The 17987-nt window shown below is 38.9% G+C and overlaps 2 protein-coding genes across 2 annotated transcripts; both read left to right on the forward strand.

Annotated features, from left to right (window-relative positions):
* Positions 1-650: 650 nt before the first annotated feature.
* LOC142107671 (formyl peptide receptor 2-like) lies at positions 651-7600 on the forward strand. The gene is made up of 4 exons (XM_075191242.1): positions 651-723; positions 1966-2037; positions 3667-3738; positions 5751-7600. Exons 2-4 carry the CDS (start codon positions 1979-1981, stop codon positions 6736-6738), a joined length of 1119 nt encoding a protein of 372 aa, XP_075047343.1. The 5' UTR covers positions 651-723; positions 1966-1978; the 3' UTR covers positions 6739-7600.
* A 3155-nt stretch (positions 7601-10755) lies between these two features.
* Positions 10756-17294, forward strand: LOC142107733 (formyl peptide receptor 2-like). Its single transcript, XM_075191321.1, has 3 exons — positions 10756-10830; positions 14505-14576; positions 15990-17294. Exons 2-3 carry the CDS (start codon positions 14518-14520, stop codon positions 16978-16980), a joined length of 1050 nt encoding a protein of 349 aa, XP_075047422.1. The 5' UTR covers positions 10756-10830; positions 14505-14517; the 3' UTR covers positions 16981-17294.
* The last annotated feature ends 693 nt before the right edge of the window (positions 17295-17987 follow it).

Genomic DNA, 17987 nt, shown 5'->3' on the forward strand with positions numbered 1-17987 from the left:
ATTACGTGGACATATAAGATCTTTTGGATAATTTCTATGATATATAACAGTCCACAGGAACATTAAATCATCTGCTTTACAAAAGATGTGTATTGAATCGTTATAATAATCCCATCTAATCTTGTTATTACTATAACTCTATCTAGGATCCAAGAATGTCAGGGTTCCTGGTAACATTAGTCTGTATATCAGCCTACACTACTCTATCCAAAAAAGTATCCTATGTAATTCAAATTTTTTAAACAAACCTGTTTAAGTGCTGTACCCCTACTGGGTCTGTCTGGAGACATTTTAGTAGATTTTGTTTTATATATTCATAAAGTCACGTCTGTGGGGATTTTTCTATATTATTTAAGATAATAAACTTTTAATAATTTATCAATACTGGTTTCTGGATATAATTGCATTGGATTTTGACTTTCTATAATAATTTTAAATTAGGCAATCAATTTAATTTGTCTAATGAATGGTAATTTTAATCAATTTATAGTTCTCCAAAACACCAGTTTCAACAGTTTGAATATCTCAACATCTAATCACTCAGCCATGATAATATCAATGTATGAGGACAAGATTAGACCCATGTGAGTCTTGCTGAAGTATAAACACGATTTTCTCAGCTATGAGATACAATATTTAGCAGACGCAGAGGACACCAAAGGACGTGTTATCCTGTAATATCTTCTACTGTGACACCATCTGCCGCAACAAACATATTCTAAGGTAAGAGACCCACAATATCCCATCCATAGACACTTATGGATCAATATTATGAATAAGTATCACAACAATGTATGTTGAAATGATAGGAAATCGTCCATTTAACATTTTCATTAATAAACTATTAAATTATAAGACAGATTGTACTTTATTAAAAGCTCTTTCAGCAGCAAATACATTATATTTACAATTCATGTTTCATATATTTCTGTATGGGTTGTAATATACTATCTGCTTGTGCATTTATGAGAAAAGTTACTTGTTGGATAATAAGACATCATGTAATAAGACCCAGAGACTTATCTGTCTATCACGTTTCATTTCTCCTACAAAAAAAAAACCTGTGATTTACCAGCATTGTAATAGTTACATTGTATCTATAAAACTTTAGTACTAAATAATCTTCTACCTAGAGAATGTGTTTGAGCAATTAGAATAGACGAAATGCAATATCAATACTGAGAACAATTGAAACCAATCGCTCAACCTTACTTGAAAGGGAAGATCAGCTCATATTCGGTATTAGATATTGAATCAATGCAAATTTTAAGCTACACAAAACAGTTTCTCAATTTTTATTTTCAGTGCAGTATCACCCTGTATTGACAACATGTGATCTGTCTATATTATGATAGAATGTGTCTATTGGTTAATATTTGCTTGTTACAGAAATGTTTTAATAGGTATCTCGAGAATTTATTAGATACTAGTTGACAAATATTCTTATATATACATATGAATGGTTATGTAAGAGAATTTGTTAACCAATTAGCCAATATTTGTTTGCTAGATTTATGTTTGTATTAGAAATACATTCAATTCTCTTACAGATACATTCTTAGAGATGAATGTCCAGTAAAATCTTACATTGTGAGACATAACATGATATAAAATGAAAAGCAAATAAAAGTTGCACAAATCGACCTAAACTGGACATTTGTATGAATTTAGGAACCTATAAGGGACCGTACACACGGACATTGAGGAAAGTAGAGACAAAACCTTGTAATTGTTCTCGTTGTTAGCAGAACATTGTGTGTTGTCTGGACTCTCCCTTTAAACTGTAATAATATAATATAGCAAAATACATATAGATTGTTGAAATGTTTACTATACTACTGTAACTGCACTGCAAACTGTAGTTTGTATATGTTTATTAATATATTGTATTATTCTATTATATTGGAAAAGCAGCCATGTAAATAATGTTTATTTATTTTTTGCACCGTATTATTGTCTTTACAGTGGAAAAGCAGCCATGCAGAACTCTTCTGTGGATGACTGGACCTTATATAACAGTACAGCGGATTATGACCTGTAGGTTATATCATTTTTCTCATATCTAGTTATAATGTTGGTATCTGTTTCATATTATCTTCATGATGTACAGAAACTGCAATGATTGGCCACACGTTGTCACATGGGTGGGTGGAATAAAATTGGTACGAATGATAGAGAGGGAGATGGGGCACAGGCAGAAACACATGGAGCAGACTTTGTTGCAGTTTATGCTGTGCACCATTGTGTGGGTGTGGTCAGCATGAAAGGGCGTGGCTATCTCTTAAGACAGTGCTACAAAAACCAAATGACATATTGTTAGCATCTGCGGCGGCCGCGGGCACCGCTGTGACTCTCTGTCTCCTGTTGGTGGCGTCCCGGCTGTCTCCATAACGACCAGAGCGTCACTTCCGGCTCCCTCATCCCGGTTGCCTAGGCAACAACCGGGACGCTTGAGGCTCCCTGCCGCTGCGCCTGGCCAGCTGTCAAACAACCGGGCGCGCGCACTAATTATGCAGCTGAAGACTGCATCCTCATTGGCTACCAGCGCTACTAATTAACTAGGCTAGTCCTGGGGATACTTGCAGGGCTTTGTCCTGATTGACTCTTAGTATTATTTAAGGCAGTGAGGACTGAGCCTCACTGCCGGTTTTAGCATTCTGTTCCAGTTTGCTACCTGCCTCTGTGATGTGTTGGCGTTAACCTTTGATTGCTTTCCTTGTGTATGACCTCTGCCTGTTCCTGGACTCTGAACCTTTGTCTGTGACCCTGACCTTCTGCCTGTACCCGGACTCTGAACCTTTGTCTGTGGCCCTGATCTTCTGCTTGTAGCTGGACTCTGAACCTTTGCCTGTGGCCCTGATCTTCTGCTTGTACCCGGACTATGTACCTTTGCCTGTGACCCTGACCTTCTGCCTGTACCCGGACTCTGAACCTTTGCCTGTGACCCTGACCTTCTGCCTGTACCCGCACTCTGAACCTTTGCCTGTGACCCTGACCTTCTGCCTGTACCCGGACTCTGTACCTTTGCCTGTGACCCTGACCTTCTGCCTGTACCCGGAATCTGAACATTTGCCTGTGACCCTGACCTTCTGCCTGTACCCAGACTCTGAACCTTTGCCTGTGGTCCTGACCCTGCTTGTACCAGACATCTCCATCGGCGCTCTATCAGCCCAGCCAGGCTTTACCTTCGTTGCCCTGTCTGCAGACCTCTGGCCTGACCCTACTCCGTGTATTACCTCCTGTTCCTGAGTGCTGCTGTGTGACCATAAACTTGTACTACACTGAGTTTAAGACCTGTGAGCGCAACCAGTCTCTACAGTAAAAGGCGGCTGCTATAGGTGAAGACCTCTTCTACTAGTTCTACATGTTTATGCCGCACTGGCGCCATAACACATATACCCAGTCTCTGCAATCTGGAAAAAGTCCTGAAAGCACGGGACACGGAAGCAAAATTGGGACTGTCGGCCAACTGCTGCTCTCTCCTAACTGATCCTGCAGCTGCTGCTGCCGGGGTCTGAACCTCAGTTGCTGCTTAAGCTATCAAAAGTATATAATGAAATGCTTACATATAAATTGTCAAAAAGTTACCTATATTTTTTGCACTGATAATTTCAGATTTTAATATGTTTATTTATATATAAATATATAGTATCATTCTCTTTACAGTGAGACACCAGTCATAACGATCTCTTCCTTGGATAATTGGACCTTATACATCGGAGTAGCAGATCATGGGGAGTAGGTCTGATCATTTTTGCAGATCTAGCTATAATGTTCAGTATCTGTTCCATCCTCTCTTTATGATGTACAGAAACTGCCATGAATGGCCACACACATTGTCACATGGGAAAGTGGAGCCAGTGAAATAGGTGTGGGAGTGGTCATCATGAAAGGGCGTGGCTATCTCTTAAGACAGTGCTTGAAAATAAAGATTTTACATTTAATGAGTAAGCCTCCTTCCTCCCAAATTAATTTCATAGTATTTAACATGAAGGAAATAAATCTACTCCCCCTAGTCAGCCCCATTATCAGGTTAATAGTATTCAAATTTCTCCCAGTGAGACCCAACAGTAAATTATTATACCCCACATTTAATAAATTCACAATTCCTACATTATATTAACCTGCTAAGGGCAAAGGATGATACATGGTCCTCAACATGACCCCCTAAATGTTAGGAACCCCCCAGCCAGTACGGCAAAACCCGGAGTCTACTCCAAACGCCTGGTGTTCACTGTTGCCCCTAGTGGTGGGGACAAGCTTGGCTGCAGACAAACAGAGGGTCGTGAGATGTGCACTGGCTGGGGACAACCTAGGAATAGAGTTACCGAGAACGTAGAGTAGGAAGTGCAGGGTTGAGTCTCCATATAACAGTTTAGGATAAGCAGGAGAGCTGAAAATCACGCCAGAGCCATGCTCGGGAGCACGACTTTACCGGGGTCCAGGAGATAGCTGACTGGAACAGGTGAGTAGATTGCAGAATAGTCAGGAATAGAATCAGGTCTGGCACACGGGAGATCGGTACAGGAGAAGCATCAAAACAGAGCCGAGTCGGTACACAGAGAAATGCAATAACGTAGACGGGAATGGAACCAGTCAGGTACACAGGGATACAACTAGCCAGCAGTAGACAACAGGAACAGGTAACAGGGATAACACAAGGGAGCAGAACACTAAGGTAGACGTATTACCGACAATCCTGCAGAGGATTAGCCGGCTATCTAAGGAGAGCAGAACCAATAGGCTGCAGGTGATAATGAGGAGCCAGGTGAGTGAGCTCAGAGAAACAGACTGGCCAGGTGAGGCATAATATAGAAATGACAGCACGAATGAGGGCAGATTCTGAGAGAGAACAGACCTAACTGACCCTATCTAAGACCTATCTAATCTATCTGCCTATCTGATCTACCTAAACTATCTATCTAATCTATCTAAGAACTAAACTAATTACCTATCTGAACACCCAGTGGCTATCTAATTTCTACCTAACTACCTACCTATCCCTAACTAACTATCTATCTATCTAGTTACTCTGACAGAGAGCCCGGCGAGTCATAACACTAAAGAGTTAAGGAGGAGTCCCACTTATTTCCTACATTTATTGGGTTAAGAAAACCCACATATCACTTTCCACTGCAATCTACATTATAAACATCCCTATGTCTGCACACACCCGCATCACAAAGTGCATTGAAGTCTATGAGAAATGCCAGGGATAGGAGGAGACTCAGCACAGGGCTGAGACAATCCTCAGAAACTCTGGGGTTGGTAGCCCCCTCTAACCCACATTACATTAAAAGCTTCCACATTAAATAAAGAGCCCCTACATTACATTAATGCCATTTTCCAGCTACCACATATCATTAATACCCCACACCAACTCACACATAATATTAAGAGCCTCCATCAGTCCCACATCTGTCTGTATCCTGTATGGTATCTGCTCCTGCCCCATGTGTGCAGAGGGGAGGAGGGATGAAGGGATGTGGGAGAAATGAGGAGAGGAAAAAGGAGGAAGAAAGGTGGAGAAGAAAGGAAGGATGGATCACTGATCCACAGCACATATATGAATAAGTAAATAACATATATTAAAAATAAATAAAACACACAATCACTTTCCACAAATCTTTTTCTCAAGCTCAGATAACTATTTTGGAAAGCACAAAATAATAGCGTTATGATGACCATTTATTTATGTTTTATTATTATTTTAATACAGTATTAAGTAATCTATGACATTATTTTTGTAGGTTCAGCTCCACCTCGAACTACGACACTTACTATAGAGAAATTTTCAACATTATACGGATATTTTCCATCATCTGGTACAGCGTAGTCTTATTTTTAGGTATAATTGGGAACGGTTTAGTGATCTGGATCGCCGGCTACAAGATGAAGACGGTCAGTGCCGTATGGTACCTTCACTTGGCTATCGCTGACTTTGTTACCTGCATCTCTCTCCCTCTACGGATTTCTGAGTGGGCTTTGTATTGGGACACTCAATATAATAATCCCTTGTGTAAGGCTGGAATAACAGCTCTATTTATAAACATGCTAAGTAGCGTCTATTTCATGACCGTCATCAGCATTGACCGATGTGTCTCCATTTTTTGGCCAGTTTGGACCAAAATTCACCGGACACCCAGGTTAGCCACCATCATTGCGCTATGTGTGTGGTTATTCTGCCTAATAACCAGCATCCCTCACGTGGTGTTTAACCATGGGCTTGAGTGGGTCACCGAGTGTTATCCTAAATATGTTGATTTCTTTGATAGGGATGAGGAGAAGAAGAGATTTGCAATGTTTATGACAAGAAACGTCTGCATGTTTGCATTCCCTTTCACCATTATCCTCATATCATATGTCCTGGTTTTCTGTAAGTTACGAGCAATTAGGAAACCGAATAGGTCTCACAGACCATTTAAAATCATCACTGTTGTCATAGTATGCTTCTTCATCTGCTGGTTTCCATATAACACTTGGCCATTAATAACTCTCCATAGGAAATACTATGAAATTGATGCAATCATTACAGAAGCTACGGTCTGCTTGGCTTACTTCAGCAGCTGCATTAACCCCTTCCTCTATGTTTTCTTTAGCCATGATTTCAAGAAAAATTTCTTAAGGTCCATACCGGCAGCGCTGGAAAATGTTTTTAATGAACGGTCTGACCTTAACTGTGTGGATAGCGCTACCCACACAATTCCAGCTGCAAACATGAATTCTTCATGCTTATGAATACTTAACAACACTTAAACAGAGCGTTAACATCGATTAGGCAATCTAGGCTCCTGCCTTAGGCCCAGTGGACACTGAGAGTCTCTGATTACCCTAAGCATTTTATGTGGGTTCTTTTTTTTTTTTACAAATAGAGGGGGCTAGAAAGGTGCTCGAACGAAATATCCTACATAGGGCCCCATAGGATCTTAATCGGTCTCTGCATTTAAATGTTAAAGGGATTCTGTTTTTCAAAACTGAAACATATACATAAAATAATATCTTATAACACACTGTATGTTGGAATATATCATATTCGTCCTACTGGTGGCTTGTACTTAGCACTCTGTCGCTCTACAATTTCCTCCTGGCTATTCGCGGTTTGTCCGTGCAGGTGTTATGATATAAATAACATTGTCATAATCAGATGTTGAACTCCTCCTGTCCGCCCTGAAAAGTATATTATGTCAAAGAATAAATTACATGATGATTTGGGTGATTTGCTAATATCAGCGCGTGCCCAGCCACATATAACTAAATGTATTATGTGCTACTATGACCATTAACCAGCGCTGTGCCGCAAGGTATTGCAAATTACACTTCATTTGTGCTTTGCATTGATAACAAATTCAAGTGTTACATACAGTGCATATTGTATTGTATCAGGTAGCTGTAACTATAAACAAAACATTTTTAGATGGGTAAATTTAGAGAGAAACGGTACAGTGCTTATAAATATGTGAAATTAATACTTTGCTATCTAATAGCAAACTTACCAATGATTGTAATCTGTGCACCAACCATTTAATTGCGGTTACATTTCCTGTAATATAGAGATAAAAGTTCTGCTGAATACATTTAATAAAAAAAATAATTAAATTGTTATTGATTCATTGTACAGATATTTAAGTAAAACAATAATAAAATCCAAAGTTATAAATCGGGAAAAAGGGATTAAAGGCCAGTACAACATATGGATAATCATATATCTGCAAAGTGAACCTTATTATCATTATCTAAATGTTTAGATGAATTAAGTTGTATCATTAAAAGTAAATACATTGGTTGCCTAGGTTACTGCAGAGTGAACTGCGTCAAACATGGGAGAAATGTTGTAATGATTTTTCAGCAAGAAAATATATATTACTTATTAAAATGAGTCATATTTGTGTTTTACTCTACCTAAAATAGATAATGGATATGACTTGTAATAAATAAATAAATTTAAATAAACCCCACATAATTTACAGTTTATATTTATTCTGTTATTTCTGCGCTTATCCACTTTAATATTTTGGCCCCTGTAAACATTGTGGGCTCCATTCATCTTGGGACACAAAGTTAATGCAACTTTTTTTTGTAAATTGGACAGAAATTGCACCCGTACGGCCGTATTCAAGTACAAGCGGATTTCAAGAAAGTACGCTCTGGCTATACGTTACTTGCCGTATCCAACACACTGCAGGATACACGTAATACATATGTGCAATATAAAGTACCAGCAGAATGGATGGAAAAATAAAAAAGTTAAATACATTAACTCTTAATACTATGATCATTAATAAAAATACATTTCATTTTTTTTTTTATATGAAATACATATTTCATGATGTTCTTCATGCATAAAATAATTATTTACAGCTTCTCTTACTCGCAAACACATGTTCTAGCATATATACATCACTATTAGTCGGCACTAACACCCTGTAGCTGGTGCAAGTGATACGGCTAAAAATCATGTACCTGAGAAATACCCAGAGCTTGAATCGGATGAATGTGGGTGCGATTGAGCTCGTCACGCCCTTACTGTACATTGTCAACGTGCGTCCGCCCCTTCTCCTCCCCCAGTTCCACCCTTTAAATCATAGACAATCAGAAGTGTCGTTTGCATTTGAACTTGAATTGGTGTAAAGTCGGTTTCGGAGCATGCGCGGAGCGATTTACCACTAGATATGGCATGCAACGGGACTTGCGTCTGAAGATGAGTCAGGCTGGGTATCGTCATTGGCTGATCCTCTCTATGAGCATGTGCATCATTAGCAAAATTTGCCGTTTAGAAAAAAGAGGTGACGGATCAGAACATAACACATATATACAGTATATAGGGGGGACATGCTGTACAGCTACAACAGGCGGTGTTTACACGTTTATCATCAACCAAGTAGCAGGAACACAACCTGGCACAGGAAACTTTATCATATTAAACACAAATTATAGTTCAATTATGCTTCATCGAAATACTAACAAATATATGTAGCTGGATCACTTATAAATAACTTATTGCATAAATATATTTCAATTATTAGCACAGTGTGCCAATTTACCCCATGGCTCCATACTGCCAGTGCCCTGGGGGTGTGGCTACTGACATCCTGATGTAACATGGCCACACCCCCGTCTAACATGGCCACACCCCTATCCAGCATGGCCACACCTCCTTGACCAGTCTGGCCCGATTTAAAGAGCTGCAGATTTGGGAGGCCATTGGAGTAACACAATATAACTGTCTGCCTCTGTGACAAGAATGAGCAGGGAGAGGGAGCGTACCAAGAGGTACACCCTCTGTACCTCTTGGCTGCTTCTCTAACCCCGTTTTCTTGAGCTCAGGCCTGCGTCACGTTGACTTTCCCATCACTCTCACTCACTGTCCCGTAAATAATGTGATCTGCATTACCATGTTATCTGTATACTTGTTTATTCAGTAGATGTCTGGTCTTTGTATGTTGCTCTTCATGTATCATGTAACGTGTTATGGATCACTGCGTTCTGTATAGGTCACGTACAGCGCGACGCTGCGGATCTTTTGTGGCGCCTTATAAATAAAAGATAATAATAACGCACAAGATAGAAAAGTGTATTTAAAGTGAGTATCGTTTAGTGAAAATTTTGACGTTGGCATTACATAAGTTAGACACAGTTTTAAAATAATGTAAGTAAAACTGGGTACACAATACAGGTTTTTCACCCAACTATTGTGCCCATCACACGATAAACAACCATTTGGTCAGATATTGCATTAGTGTGTACGCTGCCACAGTCATGTTTTATTGTACAAAACACATCACATCTGTTGATTTGGTTTTATAAACTTCCTAAACATCAGGATCAATATTAGAAAGATGTCGGGCAAATATGGCAGTGTGCACGCACTCACCACCAGCAGTGCAGGCAGATATCTGTACAGTGTCACGATCTTTTCAGCTGATGGTTATGACAGATGAAGATCACAGATCTGACAGTATATCGTGTAGGTGTGTACACAGGAATCGGCTGCTCATCGGGACTTTCAGTCGTTGGTGAAATCATTACAGAAATTGCATCTTCAGTGATTTTCTGTAGTGTGTACCCAGCTTAAATGTCAGATACACAAAACAACACAGGGAAAAACCAGACTTGAAAAACCCCTAAAATTGCAGGGGTGGCGATGTGAAAGTGGTATGAGAAGTGTCCGCTGGCTGACCGTATACTTACACCGCATGTTGAGTTGACCTAACCCTAGCCATTAAATGCCCCACACATAATTGTGCTGTATACTTAAGATACGTACCCCTCAAAATACACACGTATGGCCACAATTTTTGTGCCCACATTTTTACTGGATACAGACAAGGAACGTGTGACAGACATATCTCACACAAAGTAGTAAAGAAGGATTATTAGGTAACGAAAGTAGATTATACGTGTGTTCCACATCGTTATATAACTCTTCTAGTTTGTCTAGTTTATAACTGCTAAAATATAAGACAGTAAAACATTTAGTGATCTCATACTGGGGATTGAGCCACTTTTAAAAATAAAATAAAATAGATTTTCTATCTTAAAGTCTAACCACAAAATGTTACATAGTTATTATCCTGAAGTGTTTGTGTGGGGAAATACAGAGAGATTGGGTGGCAGATATCTCCACATCTAATCGCCCAGCCAGGATAGTACAAATGTATGAGGACAAGATAAGACCCATGTGAATCTTTTTATCAGAACTAGATGAAATATTAACATGATGTTCTCAGCTATAAGATACAGTATTTAGCAGACGCAGAGGACATCAAAGGACGTATTTTGTGGTATTATCTTCTACTGTGACACCATCTGCCACAACAAACATATTCTAAGGTAAGAGACCCACAATATCCCATCCATAGACACTTATGGATCTATATTATGAATATGCATCACACCAATATATTTTAAAATGATTAAGAAATCGTCCGTTTACCATATCCATTAAAAATTATTAAATTGAAGGTCATGTTGTAGTTTACTAAAATCTCTTTCAGCAGCAAATACATTATATTTACAATTCATGTTTCATATATTTATGTATGGGTTGTAATATACTATCTGGTTGTGCATTTATGAGAAAATTTACTTGTTGGATAATAAGACATCATGTAATAACAGCCAGAGAATGATCTTTCCATCTACAGAAAATGATCCTGTGATTCCCCAGCATTGTAATAATTACATTGTATCCATCCACCTCTAGTACTAAATAATGTTTCACCTAGAGAACGTGTTTGGGCAATAGGAATAGACAATATGCAATATGCAATATAAATACTGAGAATTGAAACCAACGGCTCAACTCTACTTGGATGGGAAGATCAGCTCACACTTTGGTATTAAATATTGAATCAATGCAAATTTTGCAACATAAATTGTCTACAATTAAGCTGAGATCTAAGTTGGACATTAGTATGAAATTGGGAATGTTTTATGAAACGACTTGCAAACACAGGCCTTGATTTTAGAGAGACAATAGACGTATTGAATACCTCCCTGCAGCATAGTGCACTATGTACTTAATAAGCTCTGCCATAAAACTCCATTGCTGTGGCGAGAATTAATGCTTGTGAATGCCGCAGACAACACTGAAATTGGCGCAAAAAAAAAAAATCAAACACGTACCAGTTTGCTCACTTTATTTTTTGACTATTAGTATTAAGGTTTGTTTACCAGGATTAAACGCCTGTGTGTACATTACATAGCCTTATTTTATTGGTGGTTGTTATATATTGTATATGTGGTTGATATTTCCTATTGTATTTTTTATTGTTCTTAGATATCTTAGATGAGCAATGTCATTACAGGAATGTTAAAGACATTTATAATGCTGTTGTTTGCTCGGCATTTAGAAACGGACATAACATTTGGCAACACAGCTCTTACCGATTCGCCTTTAAAAATATGTTTTAAAATTGGTCAGGGAAATGGAAGTAGGTACCGTATATTGGCAGGTAACCGCCCACAGTCCTTAAACTAATTAACGTCCAATGGACGGTGGGTTTCCTAAAGAAAACAATGAGAAATACAGAAAGAGACTGTTATGACGTGACATTCAACTTCTACACTGATACGAAATGATTAGTTTAATGTTTTAACAAACTATTATTGTGCTTCAATAAACAGAGAATTTCAGAATGCATGTCAGGCATTGGGGAGCATTATCCCTGTCTTTATTGAAAGAATATTAGAGGTCCATTTTAACATACAATCAAGCAGAAAGAAGGGCAATAGTCAGTATATTGAAGACAATATACTCACTACTCAGAACAATGTTTCCTAGCAGTCGCCCCCGTGAGTCACATAAAATAGTTAATAAAACATGTTTTCCATGAGCCATAGAAGTCATTGCTTCACTGTTAAATATTCCTAAACTGGACAAATAATGACATTAAAGAAAACACCAGACAGCTGACTTATCCCTGTGGATTGCCTAAAGTTATGGATAGTGGTTACTGTGTTCTAGGGCTTGAATAAAAGGTGTATGAGATGGAAACTATACCAGGAAAAAATTATATAATCACCAGTTGCCAAAATTCTATGGTTTTACAATAAGGTTTTACAAACAGCAATCCCAAAATCAGGTGTTTTCTGTCACATAAATCACTGTAGCAGGCTACAAGAAGAAAGTTGGTATTTATAATTTTACCGTGTTTTTCTTCAGTTTACTACTAATGATTGATTAATCTGGATTACCATGGCAACCACAGTCACATGGCAAATTATATAGCGAGCAGAAGGGCGTTGGAACACCCCCTCTGAGCTCTGTCTGCACTGTGTCAGCCTCTTACTCCCCACTCTGCCATCACATGACATGCTGAGAGCTGCGGGTCTGTGTCTGGCAGCCATTTGTGGTTGCCAACCAGAGAGTTTTTGAAAAGGAGAAAATAGTATGTAGGAGAAGAGCTAATAAAAATTACTATATGATGCATGTATATGATGCATGTTTAAAAGTTTAATTAACAATTTAAACAAGAAAAAAAATATTCTAGGTGGGATTGCTGCTTTAAGCTTGATTACCTACCTCCTTCACTCAACTAGGAGAATCACAGCAGTCTCACACCTGGGATAACCTGGTTATGGTTCTACTCCCCCCATCAGTGGATACAGCAGATAAATCTCGTGGTGTATTCTGAATGCACGTTGGATTGTGTGAGGTTGTCAGACAGCTGCAGCTTGTCCCATCACTGTCTGTCTGACAACTGTGCGACAACCAGGCACATCACTGTGTGTATTCACAATCCTACATATAGTGCAATGATTACATATAGAATGTAGAAAAAGTTTCCTATACTATTTGCACTGCTAATTTTAGATTTAGAATTTTAGATTTACAAATTATTATTCCTAGTGAATTCAGGACACGGCAATAGCAGTACAAAAACCAAGTGTCTTTATTTAGGCAAAATATGTGAAGAAGGATGGAGTTTGTGGAATATGCAGATTTCAGGTAGCAGAATAAACAGGTATACTGCAATACACAGATATGAACAGGTGTGATGAATGGCAGGAATAGTCCACAGAGGCAACAGGTTCCAAGCAATGACAAATACAGTTAAAATGCAGGGAAAAGTATAATGAGTTACCAAATTGCAAGGAGGCACGAGGCTCCAGACTAAGGAGGCAGGGGTCAGGATTCCAGATTGCCAGAGGGACGAGGCACTCCAGGGAAGCAGAAAGACTAGTTGAGTCCAGTGACCAGGCAAAGGTCAGGGCAACAAGTTCACGCAGAACCCAGTGGCCAGGCAGAGGTCAGGGTCACAAGCACACAAGCATAATTTAGTAATCAGGCAGAGGTCAGGGCAACAGGCAAACAAGCAGGGTCGAGTAATCAGGCAGAGGGTCACAACAGGAGATCAGACAGCAGCAAAGCAAAACTGGAGCAGAGATAAACAGAAGACAAGCAGCAGCCAGGTATAAACAATGAACTGCCCAGAGCACAGACTGAGGCAGGCATTAGAATCTGTGAGACAGGTGCAGTTCTAATCAGGTAAGGAGATTAACTCTTACAGGCATGGTGTAAAGTTCAGGGGCAGAACAGCAGCACCTCTGTTGGATTTGAGGTACTGCTGCCACATACAAAGTATAGGCAGAGTCATAACACTTACTAGGACAAATGTGAAGTAAACTGTTACCATAAGTGTGACAACAAGTAACACGAAATAAAATGAAAAGTTGCACAGCTTGTCCTATCACTGTCTGTCCGACAACTGTCTGACAACCGGACACATCATTGTGTATAGTCACAATCCTCCAGGCTATTATGCATTATATTATTATGCATTGCAGCCACTGGTGGATCAGCTTATAGCATTACCTTTATCCTGGAGTTTCCATTTAGATTGTATTAATATGCACACTGAATTAATCTGTGTAGGTTTTGTATTAAACTATCATATGACAAATCTATAAAGTGAAATGCTTACATATAGACTGATATATTATTTGCTGCCAATTGTAGTTTTTAATATGATTATTAATATATTGTATTACTCTGTTTATAGTGGTAAAGCAGTCATGCAGAACCGTTCCGTGGATAATTGGAACTTTTGGGACCATGCAGTAAATTTTAATGTGTAGGTTTTATAATTTTTTTCATATCTAGTGATAATGTTCAGTATTTGTTGCATACTCTTTTCAGTCATACAATCCAACTGATGTACAGAAACTGCAATGAATGGTCACACACATTGTCACATGGGTGGGTGGAGCCCGTCAATTGATAGACCGGGACATGGGGCATAGGCAGAAGACTTTTGTGGCTGTGTGGGTGTGGTCAAGATGAAAGGGTGTGGCTATTTTTTAAGAGCGTGCTAAGGACAAATCTCATTTGTCCGCTGCATTTAAGGGGTTGAGAATACCCACAGATCACTTCTAACCCTTGTCTGTGGGCTTTCTGATACTGGCAGAGGAAAGGAAACTTTACCCCATTAGAAACGCTCACAGTCTATTGAAGACTATGGGAATTTCCTGGGATTGGGGGTTCTCTTGTACAGCCTCTTTTTTTCTATCCTTGGCAGAAAAGAAGGGATGCCCTTTCATGCTGACCACACAGACACAGTGGTGCACTGCATAAATTACAACAAATGTCACTGTTTATTTATTGCCTGATAATTATTTGTGGTCAGAAGGCATTAAACATACATGTGACAAGCCCAAAAGTGCTCAGCATAGTGGGGAGAAAAGCCTCAGCGACTAAACCCCACATTACATTAAGAGCCCGCACATTACATTAATGTCCTTTAACATCCACAACATATTATTAACAACCCATATCAGCTCACACATGAAATGAATACCATTCACCAGTCCCCACATCTGTCTGTATCTTGGGAGGTAACTGCTTCAGCCCCACGTGTACGGAGGGGAGGGATGTATGTAGGGAATGATCTGAGGTGGGAGTTGAGGAAAGGATAGGGGACACAATGGGAGGCAGAGAGGTGGAGAAGGAATGAGGGAATGGATCACTGAACCGCAGCACATACAATATGGTGACTGAGGGCTGGTGATTGGGGGTCTATTCAAGTAAGGAAATGTCTAAAAGATGAAATCACCAATATTCAGTCATTCAATGTGCTGATTACTATAATCTCATTCAAATGGCACAGATTTGGCATCATGGAAATAAATTGGTAATTGCGAACCTCACACTGGCAGCGATTATTGGAATTATTAACTTTTTTTTTAAAACATTTAAATGAACCCTCACTCATTTGCATATAGTGCTCATAGGATTTCATGCAAAAAAAAAAAATCATAGACGGAAAAATAAAATGTTGTTTTATACAATGTGGATATTGTTGCAGAATTCTCAGTTTATGTTTAAGAAACACAAATGCAGCCCCAGTGGGTATGTTGCTTATTTAGTGGTTTAAAAATAAACAAATAAAATACAGAAACAGGAACAAGATAATAGCTGCATGTTTACCATTTATTTGGTTTTTATTATTAAACACAATATTAAGTAATCTAAGACATTATCTTTGTAGGTCGGATTTCTTCACGAAATACATGAATGATTACTATTGGGAAGCATTAGGAATTGTGCAAAAATTGTCCATCATCTGGTACAGCGTAGTCTTAATTTTGGGGATAATTGGGAACGGTTTAGTCATCTGGATCGCCGGCTACAAGATGAAGACGGTCAGTGCTGTATGGTACCTTCACTTGGCTATCGCTGACTTTGTTACCTGCATCTCTCTCCCTCTACGGATTTCCGAGTGGGCTTTGTATTGGGATAGTGACTATAATAATCCCTTGTGTAAGGCTGGGATCACGGTTCTCTTTATAAACATGCTCAGTAGCGTCTATTTCATGACCGTCATCAGCATTGACCGATGTGTCTGCATTTTTTGGCCAATTTGGACCAAAATTCACCGGACACCCAGGTTAGCCACCATCATTGTGTTATGTGTGTGGTTATTGTGCCTAATTACCAGCATCCCTCATGTGGTGTTTAACCATGGGTTTGAGTGGGTCACCGAGTGTTATCCTAAATATTCTAGATTTTCTGGAATCGATGATGAGAAGAAGAGATTTGCAATGTTTATGACAAGAAACGTCTGCATGTTTGCATTCCCTTTCACCATTATCCTCATAACATATGTCCTGGTTTTTTGTAAGTTACGAGCAATTAGGAAACCGAATAGGTCTCACAGACCTTTCCAAATCATCACCGTTGTCATAGTGTGCTTCTTCCTATGCTGGTTTCCATATAACACTTGGCCATTAATAGCTACAGATTGGCATTCTCGCGGAACTGATGCAATCATTACAGAAGTGACGGTCTGCTTGGCTTACTTCAGCAGCTGCGTTAACCCCTTGCTCTATGTCTTGTTTTGCCACGATTTCAAGAAAAATTTCTTAAGGTCCATACCAGCAACGCTGGAAAGTGTTTTTAAAGAACGGTCCGACCTTAAATGTTTGGACAACGCTACCGAGACAATTCCAGCTGTAAAAATGGAGTCTTCACTCCTATGAATATTTTTGAGGGAGAACATTAGGCTACATAGGCTTCTGCCTAGGGCTCCAACAAGTTTCCAAGCCAAATTTTAAGCTCCACCTCTATATATCCAAGACAGTCCAAGCATGTTATGTATGTGAATCGGGCCCCCAATGTCCAAAGCACAATAGCGTTATAAAGGTTGTATTTGTCAAATCTGCGCTCACAATATACTGGCAGTCGCTACCGTCCTTATTGTCCGGGTTAGTATGTTGGGAATTAGAATTCACAAAGTGTTATAGTTTCATTGTACAATAGTAAAATTCATCTTTACAAAAGAGGGGAAAAAAGAGCAGTAAACATCAGCAAAACTATTTTACATTAATATTTATATAAGTAGATGAATGGAGTCTTTTTTTTTTTTTTTTTTTAAAGCAAATCTATTAGTTGTCTCGGTTAAGCTCAGTTCACTTGTCAGACACGGGAAATCTGTTATGATTATTCAGCAAGAAAATATATACCGATTGTTAAATTGTGCAATATTCCTGTTTAATTCACCCTTAAATATATTTGTATTTTAATTATTTAAACACAAAACAAAAAAAATATATCTTCAATTTATGTTTTTTTTTTCTGTTGTTTTTGTGTTTCTCCACTTTAATATTTTGCTCTCTCTAAATATTATGGACTTCTGCGAGTTTCCGGCAGGTTTGAAAAGTGGAGACGTTGCCTATAGCAACCAATGAGATTCTAGTTATCATTTATTTAGTACATTCTACAAAATGACGGCTAGATTCTGATTGGTTGATATAGGCATCATCTCCACTTTTCAAACCCGACGCTTGATACATTTACCCCTAAATCTGTCTGCATATTTTAAATCCCCTCTTACTCCCCTGCAGGGCAACATGGTTTTGCCACGTTGTAAATTTGCTCCTGTAAATGAACTGTAAATGAAAACCCAGTATCACCTCTGACATATGCAGGATTACCCAGTATTGTCTTATCAGCGTTTGTTCCCAATTGTAAAGCGCTACGGAATTTG

The sequence above is a fragment of the Mixophyes fleayi genome, chromosome 11, assembly GCF_038048845.1.
Source record: "Mixophyes fleayi isolate aMixFle1 chromosome 11, aMixFle1.hap1, whole genome shotgun sequence".
Taxonomy (NCBI): Eukaryota; Metazoa; Chordata; class Amphibia; order Anura; family Limnodynastidae; genus Mixophyes; species Mixophyes fleayi.